The 21208-nt window shown below is 48.6% G+C and overlaps 1 protein-coding gene across 5 annotated transcripts in view; it reads right to left on the bottom strand.

The window, feature by feature from the left end:
• The window catches only part of KCNQ2 (potassium voltage-gated channel subfamily Q member 2), a 67978-nt gene that overhangs the window by 26092 nt on the left and 20678 nt on the right, over positions 1 to 21208 (bottom strand). For 4 of the 5 annotated variants that reach the window (XM_072879077.1, XM_072879076.1, XM_072879078.1 and 1 more), the window contains exons 2-10: positions 16971 to 17061; positions 15560 to 15686; positions 14218 to 14393; positions 12921 to 13046; positions 10484 to 10594; positions 9693 to 9788; positions 8887 to 8981; positions 5470 to 5499; positions 841 to 909 (exon numbers count right to left, since the gene is read on the bottom strand). In XM_072879077.1, the coding sequence (XP_072735178.1) occupies positions 841 to 909; positions 5470 to 5499; positions 8887 to 8981; positions 9693 to 9788; positions 10484 to 10594; positions 12921 to 13046; positions 14218 to 14393; positions 15560 to 15686; positions 16971 to 17061 (921 nt within the window). The remainder of the gene's footprint in view (positions 1 to 840; positions 910 to 5469; positions 5500 to 8886; positions 8982 to 9692; positions 9789 to 10483; positions 10595 to 12920; positions 13047 to 14217; positions 14394 to 15559; positions 15687 to 16970; positions 17062 to 21208) is intronic. The other variant, XM_072879079.1, reaches the window with a different exon arrangement.

Here is a 21208-nt window from a genome sequence, read left to right as displayed (position 1 = left end):
TCCCTTAGGCTGAAGGCAGCAGCCTGGAGAGACTAAAAAAATGCCCCTCCACCCTCTGCTCCTTGCTCAGACAAGCTTGGAAGCCCAGCCTCAGTCACTGGCTCAAATACTCACATTTTAAAGTTTGCAGTCTGACCCATGGGTCTACAGATCTCTACTCTCTGCAGAGACACACAGCCCAGGGCAGGTCCCATCCCACCCCTCCCCAGCTGGCCGCGATGCCCACCAGCATGGCCAGCATCTCTCCATCCCTCCTGGGGTCTGCACACTCCCCATTCACCAAACGGGGCAACCTCACCTGCTTAAAAAAACAAGGTTTACCCTTCCCGAGCATCAGTTTAAGCTGCAGGACTCCTGGCCTTCTGGGGCAATCATGTATACCTTGCCACAGCAAATTTAGAAAAAATTTCTCACCGCTACCACCTTGCCTGCTCTTGGGGAAGGCAAGGGAAGGCTGGAGGGAATGGGGAATTAATTAACACAGCGTGGTCCTGAGTCTCCTCTGAGGGTGGTGAAGACCAGAAAGGTCAGAGGAAAACTGGGAACACTACCTTGATCAGACCCTTTGAAAATATGACTGCATTTTCAGCCAAGCACTGTAATATTACTCCAGAGCCAAGTTAGGCTGAAGAAACTCATGTACAGCATGGGAGAGGGATGGGGAGGAGGTCACTGAATGACCCATGGGGAACCAGCTGCCCAAACCTCTCACGTCTTCAAGGCTGTCCATATGCAAAAGGCAGGAAGGAAAAAAAAAAAACAAAAGAAAAAAAAAAAACAAAAAAAAGAAAAAGGTTGCAAAGTGTGTGCTTTCCAAGCTCTCTTAACTCTGCTGCTAACCTGAATGTCAGTCCCGATTTGCTCTTCAGGTTCCTCAGGAGCTCCAGCTGGTTCAGAGGAGGGATGAGTCTAGAGGGAGAAAATAAAGACCATTAATATTCAGGCAGAGGTGATTTCAGAGCCTCCTGTCTCGGAAACTTCCCCCACTGCCCCATCCTTTCAACTAGAACCAGCTTTGTGCCACCAACTGCAACTGCTCGGGAAGGATGGAGAGGGGTTTGGCTGCTACTTCCAACAGTGTCCTAAGGCAGAGCGGTGGGGGAAGAGAGAGAGAGTGACAGCAAGAGAGAGAGAGAAACTTGTCTGCACCACCGGATTTTGAACCTCCCAAAAAACAAGCGGCTGCTGGGGTTTCTGAGCAGGACGGCACTGTTTTGGCAGGAGAGCTGTTTCACCACCTGTAGTCTAGCGGTTGGCATTGCTATGTTTGGAGGTCAGTGCTTCGGCTGTGTATTAGGTGGAGAGAAGCTCCAGTTTTGGAGGCAAACGGGAAAACTCAACCCTGCTGCTCTTGGGAATGTGGGGAGGCATGGGAAGGAGCAGCTTATGGGGCAGAGGAAACAGGGACACGAGGCTAGGAGCATCCCAGGAGAAACAGCAGTGCGCTCTGGGGTCAAGTTTAACCAATTCCCTACGGTCCATGTCAGGTTTTGTCCCAAAACGAGGCAAAATCATGTATCATTGCCTCCTAGGAACCATGGGTTTCCTTCCTTTCTCAGGAAGAAAAAGAAGCTGATAACGGGAATCCTCGTTAATAATTTAAAAAAACAACAAACAAACATCCTGTTGCCTATCCTGCTTTTGTGCTAAAAGCCATTGAATTAGCTCCCACATCCACTTTTGGTTTCTTCCCTCAGACCCTGGGAGACTGGGGCTTGCTCCATAAATATTTAACGTTGATATTCACAGTCAGGTTTTCAACCAAGAAAGATGTGAGCTGGAGGTGTCGGGGGGAGGACGGAGAGCACTGCCCATGGTCGGGAAGGGCAGCATCTCCTTAAGAGTGCGCTTGGGGACTCTGCATTGGGGGTCGAGGCCAACGGGGCTCATCCCATGGCTTGCTGCAAACTCCCTTCTGGGCCACCAGCGTGCCCTTGTCAAACTGTCCAAGTGCCACATGCCATCGCTGTGCCCAGAGGGTGCGAAGTCAGCACAGCAGCCGCCTCCGGTCACACTTGTGACAAGTGAGCAGGAGGATGCATCACCGCAGGGATGACGGGGAGGACAAGGGGCTGCTGGTGGGCTGGGAAGAGGCTGCCGGCAGCTGCCCGTGGCTGTGCCGCTGGGGCTACAGCCCAGCCACAACCCCAAGGCAGCATCTGCTTATGACTTTGCTGGAAAATGAGCCACGTAGGTTTTAATGAAAGCAAGAAGGACCTACCCAAACTGTCCCAAAACTGCAACTTAGACTGGAAGGAAAGGGGTGCAAGTGCTTGCACTCCCCGAACAGACTGGTCTCGGCTGAGGTGCTGTAAGAAATGGGGCTGTTGTTTACTGTAAAATAAAGGCAGAGATATTCATGCCCACATTTTTTCAGCCATTATGAGACCAACAGTTTCACAGTTTTCCTCTAACTGACAAAAAACCAACTAGAAAAGCCTCTCCTCTGCATGCACAAAACTCATCCTCAAAACCACAGTTGTTCAGCAGAGCAGATTTGGTGTTCACAAGATTGAGGCAATCAGAAAATTTTCCAATCCTAAGTATGGAGAAAAGAATAAAAATAGGCCTGAAAATTTTGGCTCGGCTCCCCAGTCCAGCTCTGTTCGCTTCCATCCAGAGAAGAGCACATCCTGATCTGATGAATTAATGATCCTCTTCACTCAAGACGTCAGGAAGAAGCTGACCTTGGTGCAGTGGAGCAGTGCGTGAGTGCTGGGCTGTCACCGCCTTTCAAACCCACCGTAGGGTTTGCAGATTCGTTCCAAGATGGGAGAAGGCGGTGCATAAAATCAAGCACAAAGTGTACTTAGCAGTTAATGCAGGGTGCACAACTTCTTCTTTGGTGAGTTAGTTTCTCAGGGAGGTCCATACCCAGCAGAACATAGGACAACAGCCCCACTTTCTCCATCTGGGATCACAAATCCAGGGTTCCCACCGATGCAAGTCTCAGAGCTGAAGAGCTCATTAGCTCACTAGATTGAAGGATTCAGGATCCCCAAAGGAGCTCCTTCCTTTGCATCAGCCCTTAACACAAGGTCTACACCGTGCTGAAGGTGGCAATCTCTTGGGCCACCACAGATGCCTCCATGCAAAGGTGAAGTCACACAAGCACACACAGAAATTCACTGTTTCTGTGGTAGGGCGATGGGCCTGGTACACGTGTGCTGGAAAAAACAATGTTTTACTGAAACAATAATTATTAAAAATAAGTGTAAACTCAGCCTTGTACTTGACCCGAAATGTAATCTGAATTCAATGCTCAGCCTAACCTGTCATTACAAGAGCAGCTTGGGGAACAGCTACTGCATTGCACTATTTCACCAGAACCTCAAAGAAAAGGCAAGGCTCTGCACAGCGCTTTAACTGAGCTTTAAATGCTATAAAATGCTGGATGGAGGGCACCCTGCGCCGGTGTCTGTGCCCAGGGGACAGGTGCCACAGGTGCCACTGTGTCCTCCAGAGACGTGGAGAAAGGACCTCCGGCTGGGGCATCTCATGTTTTCTCTCTCTCCTCCTGGTCCGTGTGTCACTTGTTAGCAAGGGAAGCACGTTTCGGTTAAAGGGGAGCTAGGTGAGAAGATCGGCACGCCACGGGAACACACACAGCTCATGCTACCCACCACAGCAACGCTTCCGAGTCGCCGGCTGCTGCAGGGGACCCAGCGGTACCCACAGCTGCTTCCCATCACCCCTCCCAGTACAGCACAGAAACGCCACGCTAACTCCAGGTGCCGGCTCCCCCCATCCAAAGGGAAGGCAAATTTGCTATTCCTGGCAGCACAGATAACGTTCAAGCATCTGGGGACAGTAGGGGTATCATGCCTCCGGCCAGGACATCATCAAAAACCCACAACACGAGGAGGGCAGCGGCACACAACAGGGGGTGGGAGCATACACAAAAACGCGCACACACCACGACACACACGCACACAGAGACAACGATGATTTTTTTGATTCTTTTGAACAGCCCCAGTATGAACAATTAGGAAGAGGGTGACAAGGAGATGGATGCTGGAATGGGATGGGGACTTAAATGAGTCTCCATGCCGTGTTGGAGTTCCTACGAGGAGCCAATTTTTACCCTAACCATGACTTTATGTCTCCAGCCTAAGCTATTTTTCATAACTGAGAACATTTATGAAACTTATAAAATATTTTATTATAAGAAATTGGATGGAACTGGCACATTCTTATTTCACTCCCAGCAGCAGAAAAATGCCTGATTCTCAAAACAGGCTGTTGTTCAGCACAACAGGAAAATGTATTTTACACTTGCAATATTACACTTGCAATTCATTGATGCAATTTGCTGCAAATTAACCACACAAAGTGGTAAGTGTGATTTACTAAGACTGTAAAACTTGCATCTGTGAAAACTGGAAGCAGGTTTGGAAATCAGGCACTAAATCACATCAGCTCTAACAGCATTAATGCATCTAGTGAGGATTTAAACTGCTCTAAGAACAGAGCTTGGCCCACAGTCTTGAAATGCAAGCCATTTATTCCCCCATCTTAAAATATTGACTTGACTACACCTTCAGATACCCACCTCACATAAAATATGCCTGTGATTTGAAAATCTACTCTTTTCTGAAGAACCCGAGATAATATTATTTCTCATAAATCTTACACAGCCATATACAGGTCTTTGCATTTGGACTGATCCCAAAAGGTCGAGTCCCAGATTGAATAACTGGGGCTAATAACTGCTTGGCTCTAGGTCAGTCTTGGAAGAAAAAACTGAAATGGAAAAGTCCTGCTGAGATGGGACACACCTTTCCCAAAAATCAGACTGGATTACTAGAAGAAATGAATGATCATTTCAGTTTAGCATTCCAGATCTCTCTCTCCTCCAGACGTTGTCCTCAAAAGCAGGCACAGCTGCTACTGTGATTTTATTCTGTGCTACCACTGATGCGTCCCACGGTGCCGCCACACCAGCAAAATTCAGCAAACCTGGTGTTACCTGGTGGGCACAGCTCCTACAGCATGAAGTGAGACAAATGGCACAATGAAGGATGGGAAAAGAGGGCTGGAGAAAGGGGAACACGCAGGAGTGACGGCAGAGGGAAAATGGAAGTATGAACGGGGATGTTTTCTTGTTAAGCTTTGTATGGATTGGAGGAGGTTGGTAAGACCATCAAGAAATCATCCTTAAAAAAGCAAGCTTATCAAGCGCTCTCCCATTCTCCTTCCTTAAATCGACATTTTGGCAGACAGCTTCCCAACACTTGTGTGTACCAATAGCTAAAATATACATGGAGGTGCATGGAGTTAGTCTGTAGGCAGCAGGATGGGGAGTCTGGTTTGGGCTTTCACTCATTCCTTTGAAAAAACTGATCTTCAGAGGTTTCTTTTTTTATCTTTTTTTTTTTTTTTTTAATTAAAGGCTTTGCATGTTACAGTCCCAAACGAAGAACAAGGAGTGACATGACACACAGTTTCAGAGTCACATGCACTTCATACCTGGAGGCACCGTACGTTTGCGTTTGCGTGCTTTTCGTGTGTTTTCACCAAAGAAAACCAAAGGGATAAGAGAAAGAAAAACAGGGGGGGAAGGTGGGATGGAGGAGAAGGGAAAAGAAACAGGATAAAGAAAATTAGCACATGAACGAAGTGTATCCCCGGGAGCAGATGCGCTGTGACCAGGCTTACAGGTGAGCACGGGAGCGCGGGCTGAGCTCGCTCCTGCTGCAGCCAGCTCAGAAACCACTGCGCACCCGTGCCACCCTCGGGGACAGGCAGCTGGCACCCTGCTCCGAAAGCAAACGGGCACCACAGAGCGGGGAAAATGTGGGGGGCCTCTGAGAGACCTTTCGTGAGACATCCGCAGCCCTCGGTCCCATCAGCCGGGGACTCCTTGGGCTGGGCTGCTGGCTCGGGCATGGTGTGCCAATGGGGTTTTTTTAGTGAAGACCAATATTTGAATGTAGTTGAGATCAAGGCCCTGTTCTCACGAGTGACAATAAAGAGTAGATTTTTTTTTTCAGCAAATCCAGTGGCTGATGCATGACAGGCTACCATGTCTGGGTGCAGCGAGCTATGCATGTATGACAAGCCCAAACCATACCTGCACGTACAGGAGCCTTGTGCATATTTCAGATTCGGTTCTACCACATTTTGAATTTAAAGATGAAATCTAAGCTGCTCTCAGATGCCACCATATTTTCCCCAAACAAGTGAGACTAGCTCCATTGCAGTGATTTGAGTGATGTTCTGGAGACACGTGAACTCCTCCAAGGCATGTGTAATAATTTTCTCATATCAAGCAGCCAGTCTTTTTGGAGATGCCTTGAGAAGACAGCTAAGCTCAAGTCACAGGGCTATGAGGAATAAGCAGCCCAACGTTGAGCAGACAGGGTGCCAAAGTAGCAGTGACTGCAGATCACCCCCAGGCACCCGGGAGGGAGACGGGGATATCGTGTTCCTCCAACCCACTTCCTAACCACGTTGTGCGTTTCAGCCGCGTGCAGCAGCCATCGCCTTAACGCGGCGCTGGGCTTGACGTGCCGCTGAGGCTGCACCAGCACAGGGCTGCCAGCGCCCGCCAGCTGGCTTAGTGAAGTGGGTAGACGAGGATAGATGGACAGTGTGAGTGATGGAAGCTGCAGCCAGAACATACAGTTACCCCCCCTTTTTTTAAACATTTTTTTCCCCCCAACTAATTTATCTGACTGCATCCAAAACACATTCAAAAGAGGTTCACTGCTTTCGCGGTAAAAAATTCCGTTTGACTAACAGCTGAATCCATCGGTGCGCCCACAGCTCACTCTCCCAGGTGATGTTCACTTCGCCTGCGCACAGACAGGAGTTGGGGTTTAAGGGTGAAGCTGGGAGAGCAGAAACCTGTGCCCAGGGAAGCCCAGGGTGACGCTGCTGCCTGGGGCCGGCGTTGGGAGCAGCACCCGCAGCATCAGCCAGCAAAACTGCTACGACCCCGCTACAACTTTTTCTTGCCTTTTTATTCAAGATAGCTGGGCTCTTCACTAAACTGCGTTTTTTGCTTTTTCTCCTCCCCAAAGTTTTTATTTAGCCTCTTCTGGAGCTCTTTTGCTTACTTTTCTTCCATGTATTAGCTCCATGGGAAATACAGGTTTTAACAAGCGGATTAAGTAGCAAGTAATTACCCCAGTACGTCCTCATTCAAAAGGGTGTCACTGTATGTCTGGCTGCGTGGTAAGTTCAGTCTTTCAAACAGCAGTAAAACCTGACAAAGTCCACTGAAATCAGCCCCTGGCTTTCTGCATTTTGCAGCAGACTTTGGACCAGGCTCCGGTCCTCATCCTCTCCAGTGGCTGATCTCTGCCGGTGCTGCAAATGTACAGCCAGAAGGTCAAACACTGGGAGGGAGGGTTTCGATGGAGGGTGGGTTTATTGCTATTGGAAAACAGTTTTGTTCTGTTTTGTTGGGTTGTTGGTTTGGGTTTTTTTAAGCAAAATCTTGAAGTCGATTCAGAAATCTCTAGGGAAAAAGCAACCAATCAGACACACACTGGGAACGAATCCAATGAAAACTTACTGACCACAACAATGTGACTGCCAACAGGTTTTTAAGATGGTTTAACAGGCTGGCCGCTGTGTTTCAAATACAGGCTAATGTTTACCCTAGGAAATATATCCAGATTGTCTGCCTGAGGGCTAAAAGGCACCAGTAACATGGGAAAACACAAAGGGATTCACACCTGCAGTGGCACAACCCGGTGCTGGACCACAGCCCTGCTTGGGAGCAGGGAGATGGGGCACAGGGAGCCCCATCACACCCAACGAAACCCCGCAAAGCTACGGGAATATCTAACCAACACGTCCAACTCCTGTTCAAACCCAAAGAGATCTGGGTAGCCCCTAAAAACACGCCAGAAAGGGATGCACGGCCCTGCCCACGATGCGGTGCAGCGTGAAGTGTAAAATGAACGGCAATGCTTTGCATTTTAGCTTCTGGGAAGCCTCCTCCTCGATGCCACCAACCCTGAGAGTGACATGGGAGATGCAGTGCTTTCCCACGTCCCGGAGGGCAGCGAGGCATGGCAGGGGACTCTGTCCCCATCTCCATGAAGCTCCAAATCCCAAGAGGCTGTGAATTCCCACAGCACTGTTCTAACCTGTGTCGTTTCAGCTGAAAAAGCTGCCTGGGTATGATGACGAGTTACCTCTCCTTAAAGTAAGCCAGATGGATGCTGCTAAAACACAGCGGTGCTTTATCAGCATCATCCGTCACGGCTCCGCCGTCCTTCCCTACTCGCGTCAACAGATCGTGATGGATAAATTAAATGCAAGGAATGGGAAAATGCTCACTGAATCCTGATTTGTTTTTCCTCAGATTAAAAAAAAAAAAAAAAAAAAGGGAAGGAAAGGGGAACCCAGGGCAAATGCACCTGGGGAGAGAGCTGGGCCAGTCAAGGGAGGGACAGAAGTTTGCTGAAAGGCAGAAGGACCCTTAGAGAGCAGCTGGAGCAGCAAGAAGAGCCCAAGCAAGGGCGCAAGGAGGGTGGCGTTTACCTACGATCCAGGGCAGCTCGGGAGGGAGGTCTTCACACCTGGGCACGGCAACTGTCACAACACAATGCAACTACCAGTGGACGTGGAGAAATAAAGGTGAAAAGAAGAGCGGGTACACACACAGACATGAAAAGAAAAAAAAAAAAAAACAAACACAACAGAGAAATTAAAATCAAGTCAAAAATAAACACACAAAAAAACCCAAAGCAAAAAAAACTCCAAAAGAAAAAAGCATATACCAGCCCTTAAGAGCTTTTGAAATCAACTTTTTCAACCCAAAAAAAGTAAATAAATAAACGAAACTATATATCCAGATAATAAAAATAAATATGGAGACAGTGGCATCATAAGGAAGGCAGTGGAAGAGGGAGGTTGAGGAGGAGGTACCTGTACATGGGGACGGTGACGGTGCGTTCGTAGTACTGCCAGGTGGAGTGCAGGTCCGTCCGGGACAGGTTGGTGGCATAAAATCTCCAAGCCGCCTGCAGAGCAGACACAGTGGGATGGTGGACCCAGACATGGCCAGCGCTACCCTCGGTTTTATAAACCTCAGCCAACACCGAGTCCTCCCTCTGTTTTCTGTGGGATGGGTCCGACATTTTGTCTTTTCCTTGATTTGATATATGACAAATTTGGGGTGGTACCACGATATTCCTGACACGTGTAAGTCCAGCTAAAAGTGCGTGGGCACCAGGCACTTGCTGTCAGGGTGAGGTCAGGTATCAAATGGGTGTTGTTGCACATTAGGGAGTTAAAAAATTTGGAGAGAGAGGAGCAGGGGAATGTCAAATGACTCTAATTTCAAAGCACCAAGGCCAGCCTTCTGCGCAGACATCTGTTATCGTGAAGAAAATGCTCCCAATTGTAACTTTATATCAGTATAAATATTCTCTTTGGGGGAAAAAAAGAAAAAAGTTTGGCGAAAACAGACTGTCTTAATGCATTTGTCTTGCTGCGCTGGGCTGGATTTCGTTCCTTTTCTCCCCCAGATTGCCTACCACATATGCTATTTTCCCATGGCTGATTTCCTGGCATTTATTCCCAGACAAGACCAGTCACCAGCTGCTGTCTCACACCTCACACACGCGGCCCCATTTTTCACCTGCCCATCTCCTCCCCAACTTCTAAAAGTCTATTAAGCCCCCCAAAATCAGGATGACGTAACGCCACGGCTCCTTGGATGTGACCCTCACCTGAATCAGGCCCGCTGCTGGGTTTCGCCTCTTCTCAAAGTGTTTTTGTCGATGCTGCTCTTGAACCTTCAGAGCAAACCCCGAACCCAAGATGCCCTGGGGAAGAGAGTGAAAATTTGCAGTTAGCAAGGCATTAGCTAAGTTTTCACTAAAACGTTGCAGCCAATTCTCCCTCCAAAGGTTTGTTCTGGCTCATGTTTTGCTTGAAATGTGCAGGGGAAGGAAGGAGAAGCCTCCATCCAAGGCAGCCCTGGCAGACACGCTCCCCATGAAGGGGCAGCAGTGGGGAGCGGACTTTGCTGGCACTCACTGGCATTGCTGCTTTTACCAGACCACCTCCAGCTGGCTGATAAAATACAAAATAACCACACAGTTCTGCAAATTATCCCCGTAAGGGAAAATCAGATCCATGCAACACAGTGAAATGCACTGCGAAAGGGACAGGGGTAATTTGCTGAAGTGGCATAATCACCCCTAGGAACAGCCCTTTGCAGGAAAAAAAACGGTTTCTCTTCAATAAATATTTGTGCAGTGCCAAATCTAGAGTTTCCATCCCGTTCACTCATATACGCAGTGCCCGAGCTGTGGATATTCAGACATGGTTTCCCCTCTTCTCCCCCCCCCCTTTTTTTTTTTGACTCAAAAGCCATGGAGCAGTCGCAGTCGGGAGGTCTCTGGGTGCATCGCACCGCTGGACGTAGCTCTTGCGTTGCCACCAGCTCCAGGGGCCAGGGACAAAGCGCGGCAGAGGTCAGCCCCCCTCCCAGCGAGACGCTGCAGCCTCTGCTTACGGCAGGAAGGGCGAAGAAGGAGACGCCGATGAGCGTGAAGGTAGCTGCCAGCAGCCGCCCGTTCCAGGTTTGCGGGTACTTGTCCCCGTAGCCGATGGTGGTGAGAGTAATCTGCAGGGAGGAGACCACCACACAACCCTTGGTCAGACAGCCTTAAAACTAAAACGACATGGCCAAAAGTCCCGCGACACCAGAGTGGGAGATGGAGGAGCCAGGGTCACCACATGTCCTGAGCTGAACAAGTCGAGGTGCAGGTCGGGCAGCCGGGAGGACCCCCGGCTTCTTGGGACGGGCACCTCTGTGGGAAGCAGCGATGCCCTGACACCCAGGACAGCACTGCCACCCTCCCTGCTCGACACACAGCGTTTTCTCACCAGTCGGGAGCATTTTCTTGCCTTTAGCTGACACAGAGAGAGCTGCCATCTGGTGCAGAGACTTGCGGCAGCTCCGAGCCTCCCCTGGGAGACGGGGTTGCGCCTTCGGCAGGGGAAGCAAACCGGCACAGTTCCCCCCAACTCCCTTTCGGCATCTCACGAAAGAAGGCAGGGCTATTTGCACGCATAAAGATCTGATGCTGTTTATTCCTAATCTTCCCAGCACTGCCTATTAGCCGGTCTCCCTTCCTATTTAAAAACAGCATATTAGCCCAACAGGATGAATTATGGCCACTTCATACAACCTAATTTAGGGGTAGTTTTTCCCCTCCTCAGTATTATTGCGATACATTAAGAGAGTGCTGGCAAGCTGCTGTGTGCGTTGTGGGGAAGGAGACGAGAGATTTGCTGGAGACAAAGAAGCCCCTGAACTCCAAACTGCAGGAAAAGACGCATTTTCCCACTTCAGTCCATGGACCTCACTAGTGGGAAATGCTGGGTATCCCCCGAGGCTGCCGAGAGGATCTGAAGAGCCTGGGACTGGCAGGGCAAGGCAGGGAGCGATGGTCTGATTAGGAAGATCTTCTCTGAGACTTCTGCCCAATGGACCCCAACGTTCCCTGCACCAAGTGGGAAGCTGTCCCCATCCCACGGCCTCTACAGACAGAGCTGGCCCCAGGAGCGGGAGCTGACACTGTGCTGGTGTGGCTTTGGAAACCTCACACGTTCAGCTTAGAATAAAATCACTTTTACACAAAAGGAAGTACAATCCTAAAGCGCTGTTTAATTGGACCCACTAAAAGCCCTATCAATTAGATGCCACTTTGACTAAGCGGTTAGAAAATGCATCTACATGGCTATTCCTTACTGAAACACAAAGTCGAAGCAATGTTCTCTCCAAAATCACTGCAAAATTGGTTTACAAGTTTTTATAATTTATATAGACAACTACAGGGATTGGATCCACTAAGATCAGACCAAGGGATGAGTTTCTGAACCTGAAATTTGATTTGTTTTGCCCATCTCTTAACATCTGTCTGTACTGGACCCGTGAATTGGACAATGACAAAACCTGTTTATTTTAATGAAGCTCAAATTTTACTCTGAGTGGCAAAATAGTCTGGTGCATCTCCATACCCTGAAATGAGGGGAGATGATCCTCTGCCAAAGGCTCGCACAGCCTGGGAAGCAGGAGGGATAAATCTGCACATGGTTCTCCCGAGACTGAGCTCTAATCTGGGCTGTCACTTTTTCCTCAGTGTTTATTTTCTAGTTATGTCAAATTGGGCTTTGTTTTTATTTTTCTGTCATAACCAAGGGACTTGAAAAGCAATTTACTGCTTCTTTCCCTTTGTTGGAACAGAGGAGCTGCTTGATCAGCCCATTCCTCCCCAAGCCTGTTATTGGGATTTGATCAGATCTGGGATTTTCATTACAGGCTTTGTAATCAAGGTCAAACTAGCACCACAGTGTCGGAGCAGAAGAACAATAACGCAAGAAGATTAGAACGTCATTAATTCTCTCTTTGTTAATCGGCTAATCCAATAATTCACATGCACACGCACACACAGAGCAAACTAAAAGTATTGCCCTTTCCTCCTTTGTCAGCAAAGATGTGAAAGGGGAGTGCTTTCAGCGCTGAAGCCTTTCTGGTACTTAGACCCTATTAATTTTACAGAATTTATTCCAGCGTGTTTAACAGCGCATTGCCCAAGTATGATTTTAAATAACTAAAAGGCGGCAACACTTGTCAAACTTGTCACCCCATAGCGTGGGGTCTTTATCTGACCTGCCTCTACTGTCGCGACAGAGCTAAACCCCACGATGGAGAGCACACAAGTTCCCAGTTTCCTTGCAGCTCCAGCTAATTCAAGCAATGCTACGTCCTAACATTTTCTGAGGTTTATTTAAGAAAAAGAGCTAAACGGAGTAGCCTGAAGCCATTTAATAAAAACATTAACTAAGCACTCCGTAAGTCGATTCCTCACGTAAGTGATACAAGATGGAGGGTTAATGGACATTTTATTTTAATAACCAGCAGCTGTTCTAGGAAAATTACTTACCAGACCCCACCAGAGTGCATCTGCGTACGTATCAAAGTGCTCATTTTCTCCTTTCTCGGCCAAGTATACCAGGAAAGAGGCCAGGATGAGGCACAGGAAGCCAATATACCAGGCAGTAATCAGCTCCTGCAAGATCATTAAGGGATAGAAGAGAGTAATTGCAGTCATGGTGCTCATCTCCAAAAGCTGAGTTACTTGCTTGCGGTTGGATCTGAACTTTCCCTGCATTTGTTTAGGCTTTGGAGCTTTGGGTGGAGATCAGTAGTGCCACTTTTTGAGATGGGACCATGTACTGGAGGTGGCCCTGCCACGCACATGGGGTGATCCCTGTCCTGAAGACCCCATCATCCAAACACATACAGCAAACGGAGGAGGAAAGGGAGTGTTAATACCTCCATTATTTCAAGATGTGGAACTGAGACTAAAAAAAAAAAAATAAAATTTCCCCAGTTCACACAGAGAAGTGGGGTTAAAACTGAAATGGGAACCCCAAATCCGTGGGGACTCTGCTTAGGGCAGGTCCCTTCCACTAACTGGGAAGGAGCTACAAAGCTGGGGCTGGATACAATATCCCCCAATTTCAGGGAAGTTTTAATTCAGAATTCACAGGAGTGATTGTTTTTGGATGAAGTTAATACCAGGGTGGACAAGAGAGACCTACAAATTCCCTGTGATTTTTACACAGTTCTGAATGAGCTGGCTAAGCTTTTCAGGGGAAAAAGTGCATGGAAGAGGAGAAATGTTAAATTCATAAATTCAGTGGTGGGAAACAAAACAAAAAAGATCAACAAACTCTTCCCAAACCGGAGAAAGGCCAAAGTGCCTTACACCAGGGATTGGTTCTGCGACTGGTACGTGATCTCACGTTGGGAAGAGGAAGCCGGCACAGTAATCGTGTCCATGAGAGGCTGCTGCTCGCAGGATGCGCTTTCAGAAATGCATCCGCTTTGAAGCGTGCATCCTAGACAAAGAGCTCGCAATAACACCTGTGCTTAACGAGGCTGCTGGCTAATTGCTAACTCTTTGAAATGAGCTGTATCAGCGTGCAGGTGGTCACTACGTTCAAGATATTCCCTGCAAAGATCTAAACATCCCTCCTTTCTCTTCTCTACTGGTTGGAGGGCTCCATCGGACCTCGTGTCTCTGACTTTGCATTGCTCCCCATGTTACTGTACGGTGTCTTTCCAATCTCCCCAGGCCTGGGAGATGTTCAGGGTGGAGAACTGAACCAAAGTGGTGTCTCTGGTGGGGGGAAACATGAAGAGCGACTCAATGTCCTTGCTTGGGGCTTGCTCACCTTACTGTGTGCATAGACCACAGAGCCCAGGAGCTTCCAGGTGCCGCCCCGCCGGTCCATGCGGATCATGCGCAGGATCTGCAGGAACCTCAAACTCCTGAGCGCCGAGGTGGCAAAGACATTCCCTTGGGACCCCGCCGCCAGCACGGCGATGGACGCGATCAGCACCATGATGTCTGCACAAACAGAGGGCATTGAAAGCTGAAGAAATACTGCTGAACCCCTACCAAAAGGGATGGCATTCCTACTGCCACTGGCAGCAGAAGGCTGTGCACGAAAGAGATCTTATATCAGTTGTATCTTGTGCTGGAAGGACACAGCAGAAATCTTAACCTGGATGAAAGGAGCCACTACACACCTTATGGAAACATTCTAGTTTCCTTCTCCACACTCATCATTCCCACAGAAAATGTGTCAAATATTGCAAAGCCTGAATTCTGATATGATTCAGTGTTAACACTGCCAAACTGCATTAAATCCTTGCAAAATGCATGCCCTTTTTTAATCAGCCACAGCTGCTTGCTACACAGTGCTGTCCAGAAGTGTGAATTCCCCCGTCTAAATTGGGAATGAAAACCTAAAGGTCCACCACAGCAATCCCAGGGTGCTCACGGACAAAGAAAGGCCAAGAAAAAAAGCCTTGCTTTATGTATCCCAAATTCAAGGATCCTGAAAACCTCCCTCTTCCCTGGTTTTCTATGCAAATTTTATAGGAGTGCTTTTCGGTGGAATAAGTTTAAGTCCTGCATATGACCATTGCCAGCTCCCAGACATTTGAAAGCAGGCTCCATAGCGAATGGCATGGCCTCTCTGCCCACTCCTTACCCCGTTAAAAATAACTGCTGTGCACAGATGGCCCCTTTCACAAGAGGATCGCCCAGTACTTTACAAACAAGAATTAATTAAGTCTATAACTCCCTTGTGAGGCAGCTCATCAGCACCAGGGAAGGCAAAGTGAGACACAGAGAGTTTCAATGATTCGTGAGCAAGTCGGTGTCGAGATTGGACACAGGATCGCGGGATCCCAGCTCCTACGCTCAGCTTCTCCTGGCTAAACCCTCTTTCTGTGGCTGTGGGTGGCTGCCAGCGATGCCTGGGGTACGCAGGGCAACGGGAGGGCTCCCAGATCTGCAGAAAACAGGGTGGGCCTCGTGCAGAATAACGAAAACCGTGTCCATGGACTAGGACTTTTGCCTTTGTGCTCCTTCTCTTCTCAAGGTGACCATAAAGCAGCTGAGGATCAACCCCCAAAATGCATGCAAGAAACCGGAGCACTGTGCAAGCAAGCGCTTGCAATAGCCATTTTGGTTTGGGAAATCCCACGCAGGGAGGCAGGTCTTACCGATGACGCAGAAAGGCTTGCGGGCAAATTTTAACCTTCCCCTCCAGCCCCGGTATCGGCAGCAGCAGCCGGCCGCCCAGATCCTTACAAAGTACTCGACCCCGAACACCACGATGGTGACGATTTCCTGCGAGGGAGACAACGCTGTTAGTCGAGAAAGCAGCGCGATGGCGAGCATGTTCCAGAATCACATACAAACCCATAACCTAAACTCTGCACACCTCAGAAAACATAACGCAGAGCTGTCTGCACCAGCACTGTTAAATGGAGAGCCCAGGCTGGAAAGATTGTCAGATCTTTGCTGTTGTGTTTACCCTCGCCCTCCCCTGGGGTGGTGAGATGTACTGCACATCGTAGCCTGTGAATAGAGTTTTACACCTTCTCGTATCATGTTTCTGTCCCCCATCACAAGACTGATGAGTACCTGCTTATCTCCCCACCGTTAGTCTCCAGGACTTGACTAGGATAATGCTGAGCAGCTCAGGGAAGACCAGAGATGGGAACCACTGACTGCTCCATCCTAGGAGTCTTGTCTCGGTCTTCACAGGGGATTTGAGCTTTTTCCCTAGAAAACTGGACTGGGTTGTCACTGGGTGCTGGGCGATGCAGTTCAGGGGTGGTGGAGATCCTCTGTCCCCTGATGCCAAGCGAGCACGCCAATGATGTGCATCGCAGCTCTTTCCATCGCCACCCGAATACCCTGCGCGCGCTCCCTTCCCTCTGATTTCTTTACTAGCGGCGCTTGCCTCAGCTTTCTCACGTGTCAAACCTGACGAAGCCCTAATTAGTCTGCAGTGCCGTTTGATGTCGATGTAGGGCAGGGACTGGGGAAGAGGAAGAAAGACAAAAGGAAAGGAGACGCGTGAATCCGGCAGCCCCGCGACGTGGCGGTGCATGCAGGATCTCTGCTGGCTCTTGATGGCACAAGCCACATTGTCAGCGCGAGGGATGCCAGGCTATTTAAGGAACAAGAGTCTGCAGCTTGATGTCGGATCAAATAGTTGCAGGGATGTTATAGCGTAGGAGAGAAGGCAGCTACGCGGCTGCTCCCTACGCAGCGCATCTGCAGCTTTAAATACTGGGAGCTGTTGGACATCAAACTGCTTTTCCGTTGGGATCAGTCTTGCTACTGTGTTTTGAAATTGGAGATAAATGCAGAACAAAGAAAAGTTCAGGAAGAAGGTTTTTAAAGGATCCTTAAAAATATTGTGTTCAGAGTATTCTTGATACAGATTTCTCCTTTTTTACATTTTCCCCGTTTCTTACCTGCACGTCCCAGTGGTCGTCTTCTCACAAGGACCAGTTTAAATTCTTGCCCCAGTTAAACACTCCCAACCTCAGGTTTTTATTGTGTTTTTGACTTTGTTTTAATGCCTCACTTGATGGCTTCATTTGCAACCCCCCAACTTACCAGGATGTAAAGGGCCCCTTCTGAGCTGTTCTGGTACTCATCAATGGTCGAAAAGACAGACAGCACCAGGCAGGAGAAAACTAGTAGAAAACTATATAAGACAAAAATAAAAAATAAAACAGAGAGAGAGGGAACGTCAGTCTTCAGAGCAGCAGTTTTTCACATTTGCTCAAACTAGACCAGAGAGCATTTTTGGACATATTTACTGTGCCACTGCTACAACACCATGTAAAAAGAGAAAGTAAATTCCCCGATTTTAGTAACTGAAAGGTTGTGCGTGGAAGGACCCACTGGATTGTTCCCAGTTTGGCCAGTGCCAATCCAATTACCCTCCCAGGGGCCTCGATAACCCCTGACATTATTTCCCCAAGGAACCATCAGCTCTTACTGCAACATGCTTTCAACAAGCATGCAAACAAGCAGGGAAATGCTCATTTATTAACGTGATAACAGGTTACCAGACTGGCTCACGAGCAGGAGAGCTCTGAACGCAAACCCAGAGCAAACTCCACCGATGCTCTGCTTATGCATTTTCATCCACAGAATTGCATTACACAGGAGTGGGACTGCATTTCCCATCCTTGCCAGGGTAGGACATTTTGGGTGGATTTAATGTTCCTTTTTTAGGCAGGTACTCCCGATTAACCCTTTACTGCCTGCAAAGGCTGGCAGCTTCCCAGATTTGCTGTAGCATCACTAGGAGGTGGATGCTCTTCTGTGGCCAGACACGGGACACAGCAGGGGTTTGATCCAGTCCAAGGGATGTGATCTTGGTGCTGTTAGAACCTTAGGATGAAGCCAGAGACACCCTGCCATCAGGGAGGGAGCTGGGCTGGCCTCTCTGTCCCAGCCCCGCAAGGACACAAAGAAGCCCCATCCTGCCGGGAGCTTGGGGGACCCAGCTCTGATATCAGCTCGCTCAGCCTCTTTTATTTGCCACAAAAACGACAGGGGATTCTCAAAACCCCCTTACAGTACGCATCCAAGTCTCGTTGACGTCTACTTCCATGGGCTGTCCCAAAAGCAGCCTCAGAAGTGCCACACCACCCTGTCATTCACAGGCTGTCCCCATCAAAACTGCCCGCTCTGTGCTTTTCGTGAATGCCGGATGCACTAATGCAAATCAAAAGGCACAAAATGAATGACAGGAGCTTGACTCTCTTCTGACACTCGATGCCCGAGTCCGCAGCTACAGAGGTGTCCTGGCATCTGCTCAAGGACGGAAAAGGTTTCCACCAGCCCGTGATGCCCACTGCTTGCTCAAACAAAAGGAGGGAAATTAATTTACTAAAGATCGATTTACTGATACAATAAACTAGGCCAGCGCAGGGAGAAACTAAAAGCTGCATTCTTTAAAAGCATTAAATAATTCAGCTGTCTGGCTTTGTCTCACATTCCTACAAACTGCATATTGAATATTTATAAGGTACGGTTCAGCTGGTGGGTGCTGTTCCTTTTCGTTGTATAAAGAAAAGGAGTTTCCCACCACTGGGTCGTGCTTGTGGCTTTGCAATGACCATTAATGTCACAGTAACAGGTAAAAATAGGGGGGTTTGCAGTATTTATTTGAACCACAGGCTGAAACGTCCCTGCCTGTTGGAGGTAAGGGACCTTTAGAGTCATCTCAGCGAAGGCTGAGCTTTGTCAGCAACAAGATTAATTCAGCGCAGACCAGATAAGGACAATTGCCTGATTTCTCACTGCAAATTTCCTCTTCTCGCATCAGGTCTGGTACCTGGAGACTTGAAACAACCTCAAAAGAGTAAGAAAACATCCCTTGCAATCCCACTTATGATGTCCCTTAATGTCTTCTCTGGGTGTCACTTAAAATTTTTTTCTCCCCAAGCTGGTCTTTTAAAACCCTTGCTATAAACAAGCCAACCACAACCTGCCCTGCAGCCAAATGGACTCCCACTCATCCCTCCGAGTTGCCTGGGCCAGGCCCTGGGAGCTGGAGACGGGACCCTGCTGCTGCCCACACCGTGGCAGGGGAAGCAGAGCCCCGCACCGCTGCAACGGGGTCAGGCAACCCCGCTGCTGGTGTGGCCCAGATTTTGCTGCAAACTCCTATGTTGGAGTGAGAAACAAATGAATAACCAATGAAAGAAGAAAGAGAAGAGGAAAATAAAAAAAGATAATGGAAAAGGATCAGGGGAAAAAGAAAACCCGCTGTTTTCTGATTGAAATAGAATGGGGGTTGTATTTTTATGAGCAAGCATCACAATAAAATGCGTGGAGAGGTGCTGAAAGCAAAGTGTCAATATCAATGCAGACTTGCATAGCGTATTGGGGAAGGTGACCAGTTCAGATGGATCCAGAATGAAGCCATGCTCAAACGATGAGTCCTGGCAGGGACAAACACCACAAGAAGGAGGATTCCTGTATGTTAAATTGGTCACTAGACATATATTGATGCGGCAGAAAAAAGAAAGGAAAAGAAATCACTTTATCACTTCAAATCGCAGGGGTGGATTGTGCAAGCAGTGGTCATGCGGGTAGAGACAGGGCAGCTCTGGGTGCTGCTGGGGCAGTGGGACATCTGGGTGCTGCTTCTTCCCTTCCCCAGCACATCGCTGCAGGCTCGTCCCCACCCTCTCCATTCCCCTCGTCTCCCTGGGGCCAGCTTGGTGCTGCTGTAATTTCGGCTCTGCGCTCCCCAGGGCTCTCATTGCCAGGGAGACCTGATGCAGATCACGCTCGCGGGGCCAGCGTTAATTACAGCGCTGCCGAGCATGGGAGGCAACGGAGAAGGCGCCAGCTTCTTCAATGAAGCATGAGAGCTCCATGGCCAAATCCCACGTGGACCAAAATCTCCCCCTGTCTCTGTCCCAATGGGGACATTCAGCCACCGGGTAAGGAACAGTCCCGTCAGCAAGGAATGCAGGCACTGGCTCATCCCAGGGTGAGCTGCACAAGCATCCCAAAATAGCTCCAGGGTGATGCACAGCTGCTCTGCTTGACCCTGTGGTCCACAAACCTCTGGGAGGCTGTAAAAGGAGACTAAGAGAAAGAAACCTTTCTGCAAGGAAACTGAATTCAGGGGGTTGGGGTCTGTATGGCTCCTGGGAGGCTTTGAAGGAGCTGCAGATCCCCTATGGATAGGGGGGTGGAAGAAGAAAGCTGAGAGGTATGTCCACACCGGAGATGGTGTGTATCCTCCGAGCTCCCACGGAGGGAGGGCAGCGGGGAACCGGAAGGCTGACTCCGCTTTAATTTCACTTAATCTATCCAGACAGTGCAGGAAAGGGTTCCAGATGATAATGGATAGCTAGGGAAAGGGAAACAGACCAATAAATAGTGTAGAGGTTGGGATGAATCTAATTTTTAAAGCTACATATCTAATCAAGGCAAATTATGTCTGCAGCCTGACTCTGGGTAATGTTAATGTGCAATAAGGAATGATAATTATGTCCTGTCTAATGATCTTTACATTAAAGATGCCAATTCTGCTTAGAGCTTTGGAGAAGACAATATCCTCCTCCTGAGCAGACAGAAGCTGGGTCCTACACGATGCACGGCTGGAGCCGGCACCAGCCTCTCCCAAACCCAGGATGCAAAGGGCATCGTGTGGGTTTGGACCACTGTCTCCTCCATGTGGTTTTGGACCACTGTCTCCTCCGTAGAGCGATGGCACGGAGGAAGCTCCAGCCTCCTGGAGCCACTGGAGAAGGACATCTCCTGTCACCGCATCTTCTCACCCACCACCCATTCCTATGGACACCCAGCACCTTCTGCTGCTCTGGGATCCCCCACGCCTGTTGCTTAGACCTTTAAGCTCAGCCAAGACTCAGCTGTGCAAATCTGACTGCTGCTAATACTAATAAATCCAAAGTCCTCCAAAGTCTGGCTTTACATCCAAAGGTTACGATGACTTAAAACACCCATGCAAGCTTCTTATTACAATTTATAAATCCCAGCACAAAATCTGCATATCCAGATTTCATATCCACCGTGCTTCACATTAGCAATGGAAAAAGAAATGACTGAACTCCCCCTTGAAAAAAAAAATACTTAAAATGACTTGAAACAGGAAAGATTGTCCTTTTCTTTTTTTCTCAGTAAAAGCATATGACAGAATCATCATAAAGCTTTTCAGGTTAATCATCTAATTTGCCTTCCAAAAGGAATCTACACACCCATTTACATAAGAATTTAAAAAGACCTTTAAATTTATTCCTGAAATACTTGTATTCAAATAACATTCGCTGACATGCAAAAACACTGGGCTTCCTCTGATG

This window comes from Ciconia boyciana, chromosome 14 (genome assembly GCF_034638445.1).
Source record: "Ciconia boyciana chromosome 14, ASM3463844v1, whole genome shotgun sequence".
NCBI lineage: Eukaryota > Metazoa > Chordata > Aves > Ciconiiformes > Ciconiidae > Ciconia > Ciconia boyciana.
The sequence above is the reverse complement of the archived record's forward strand: the minus strand, read 5'-3'. Positions and strand labels throughout refer to the sequence as shown.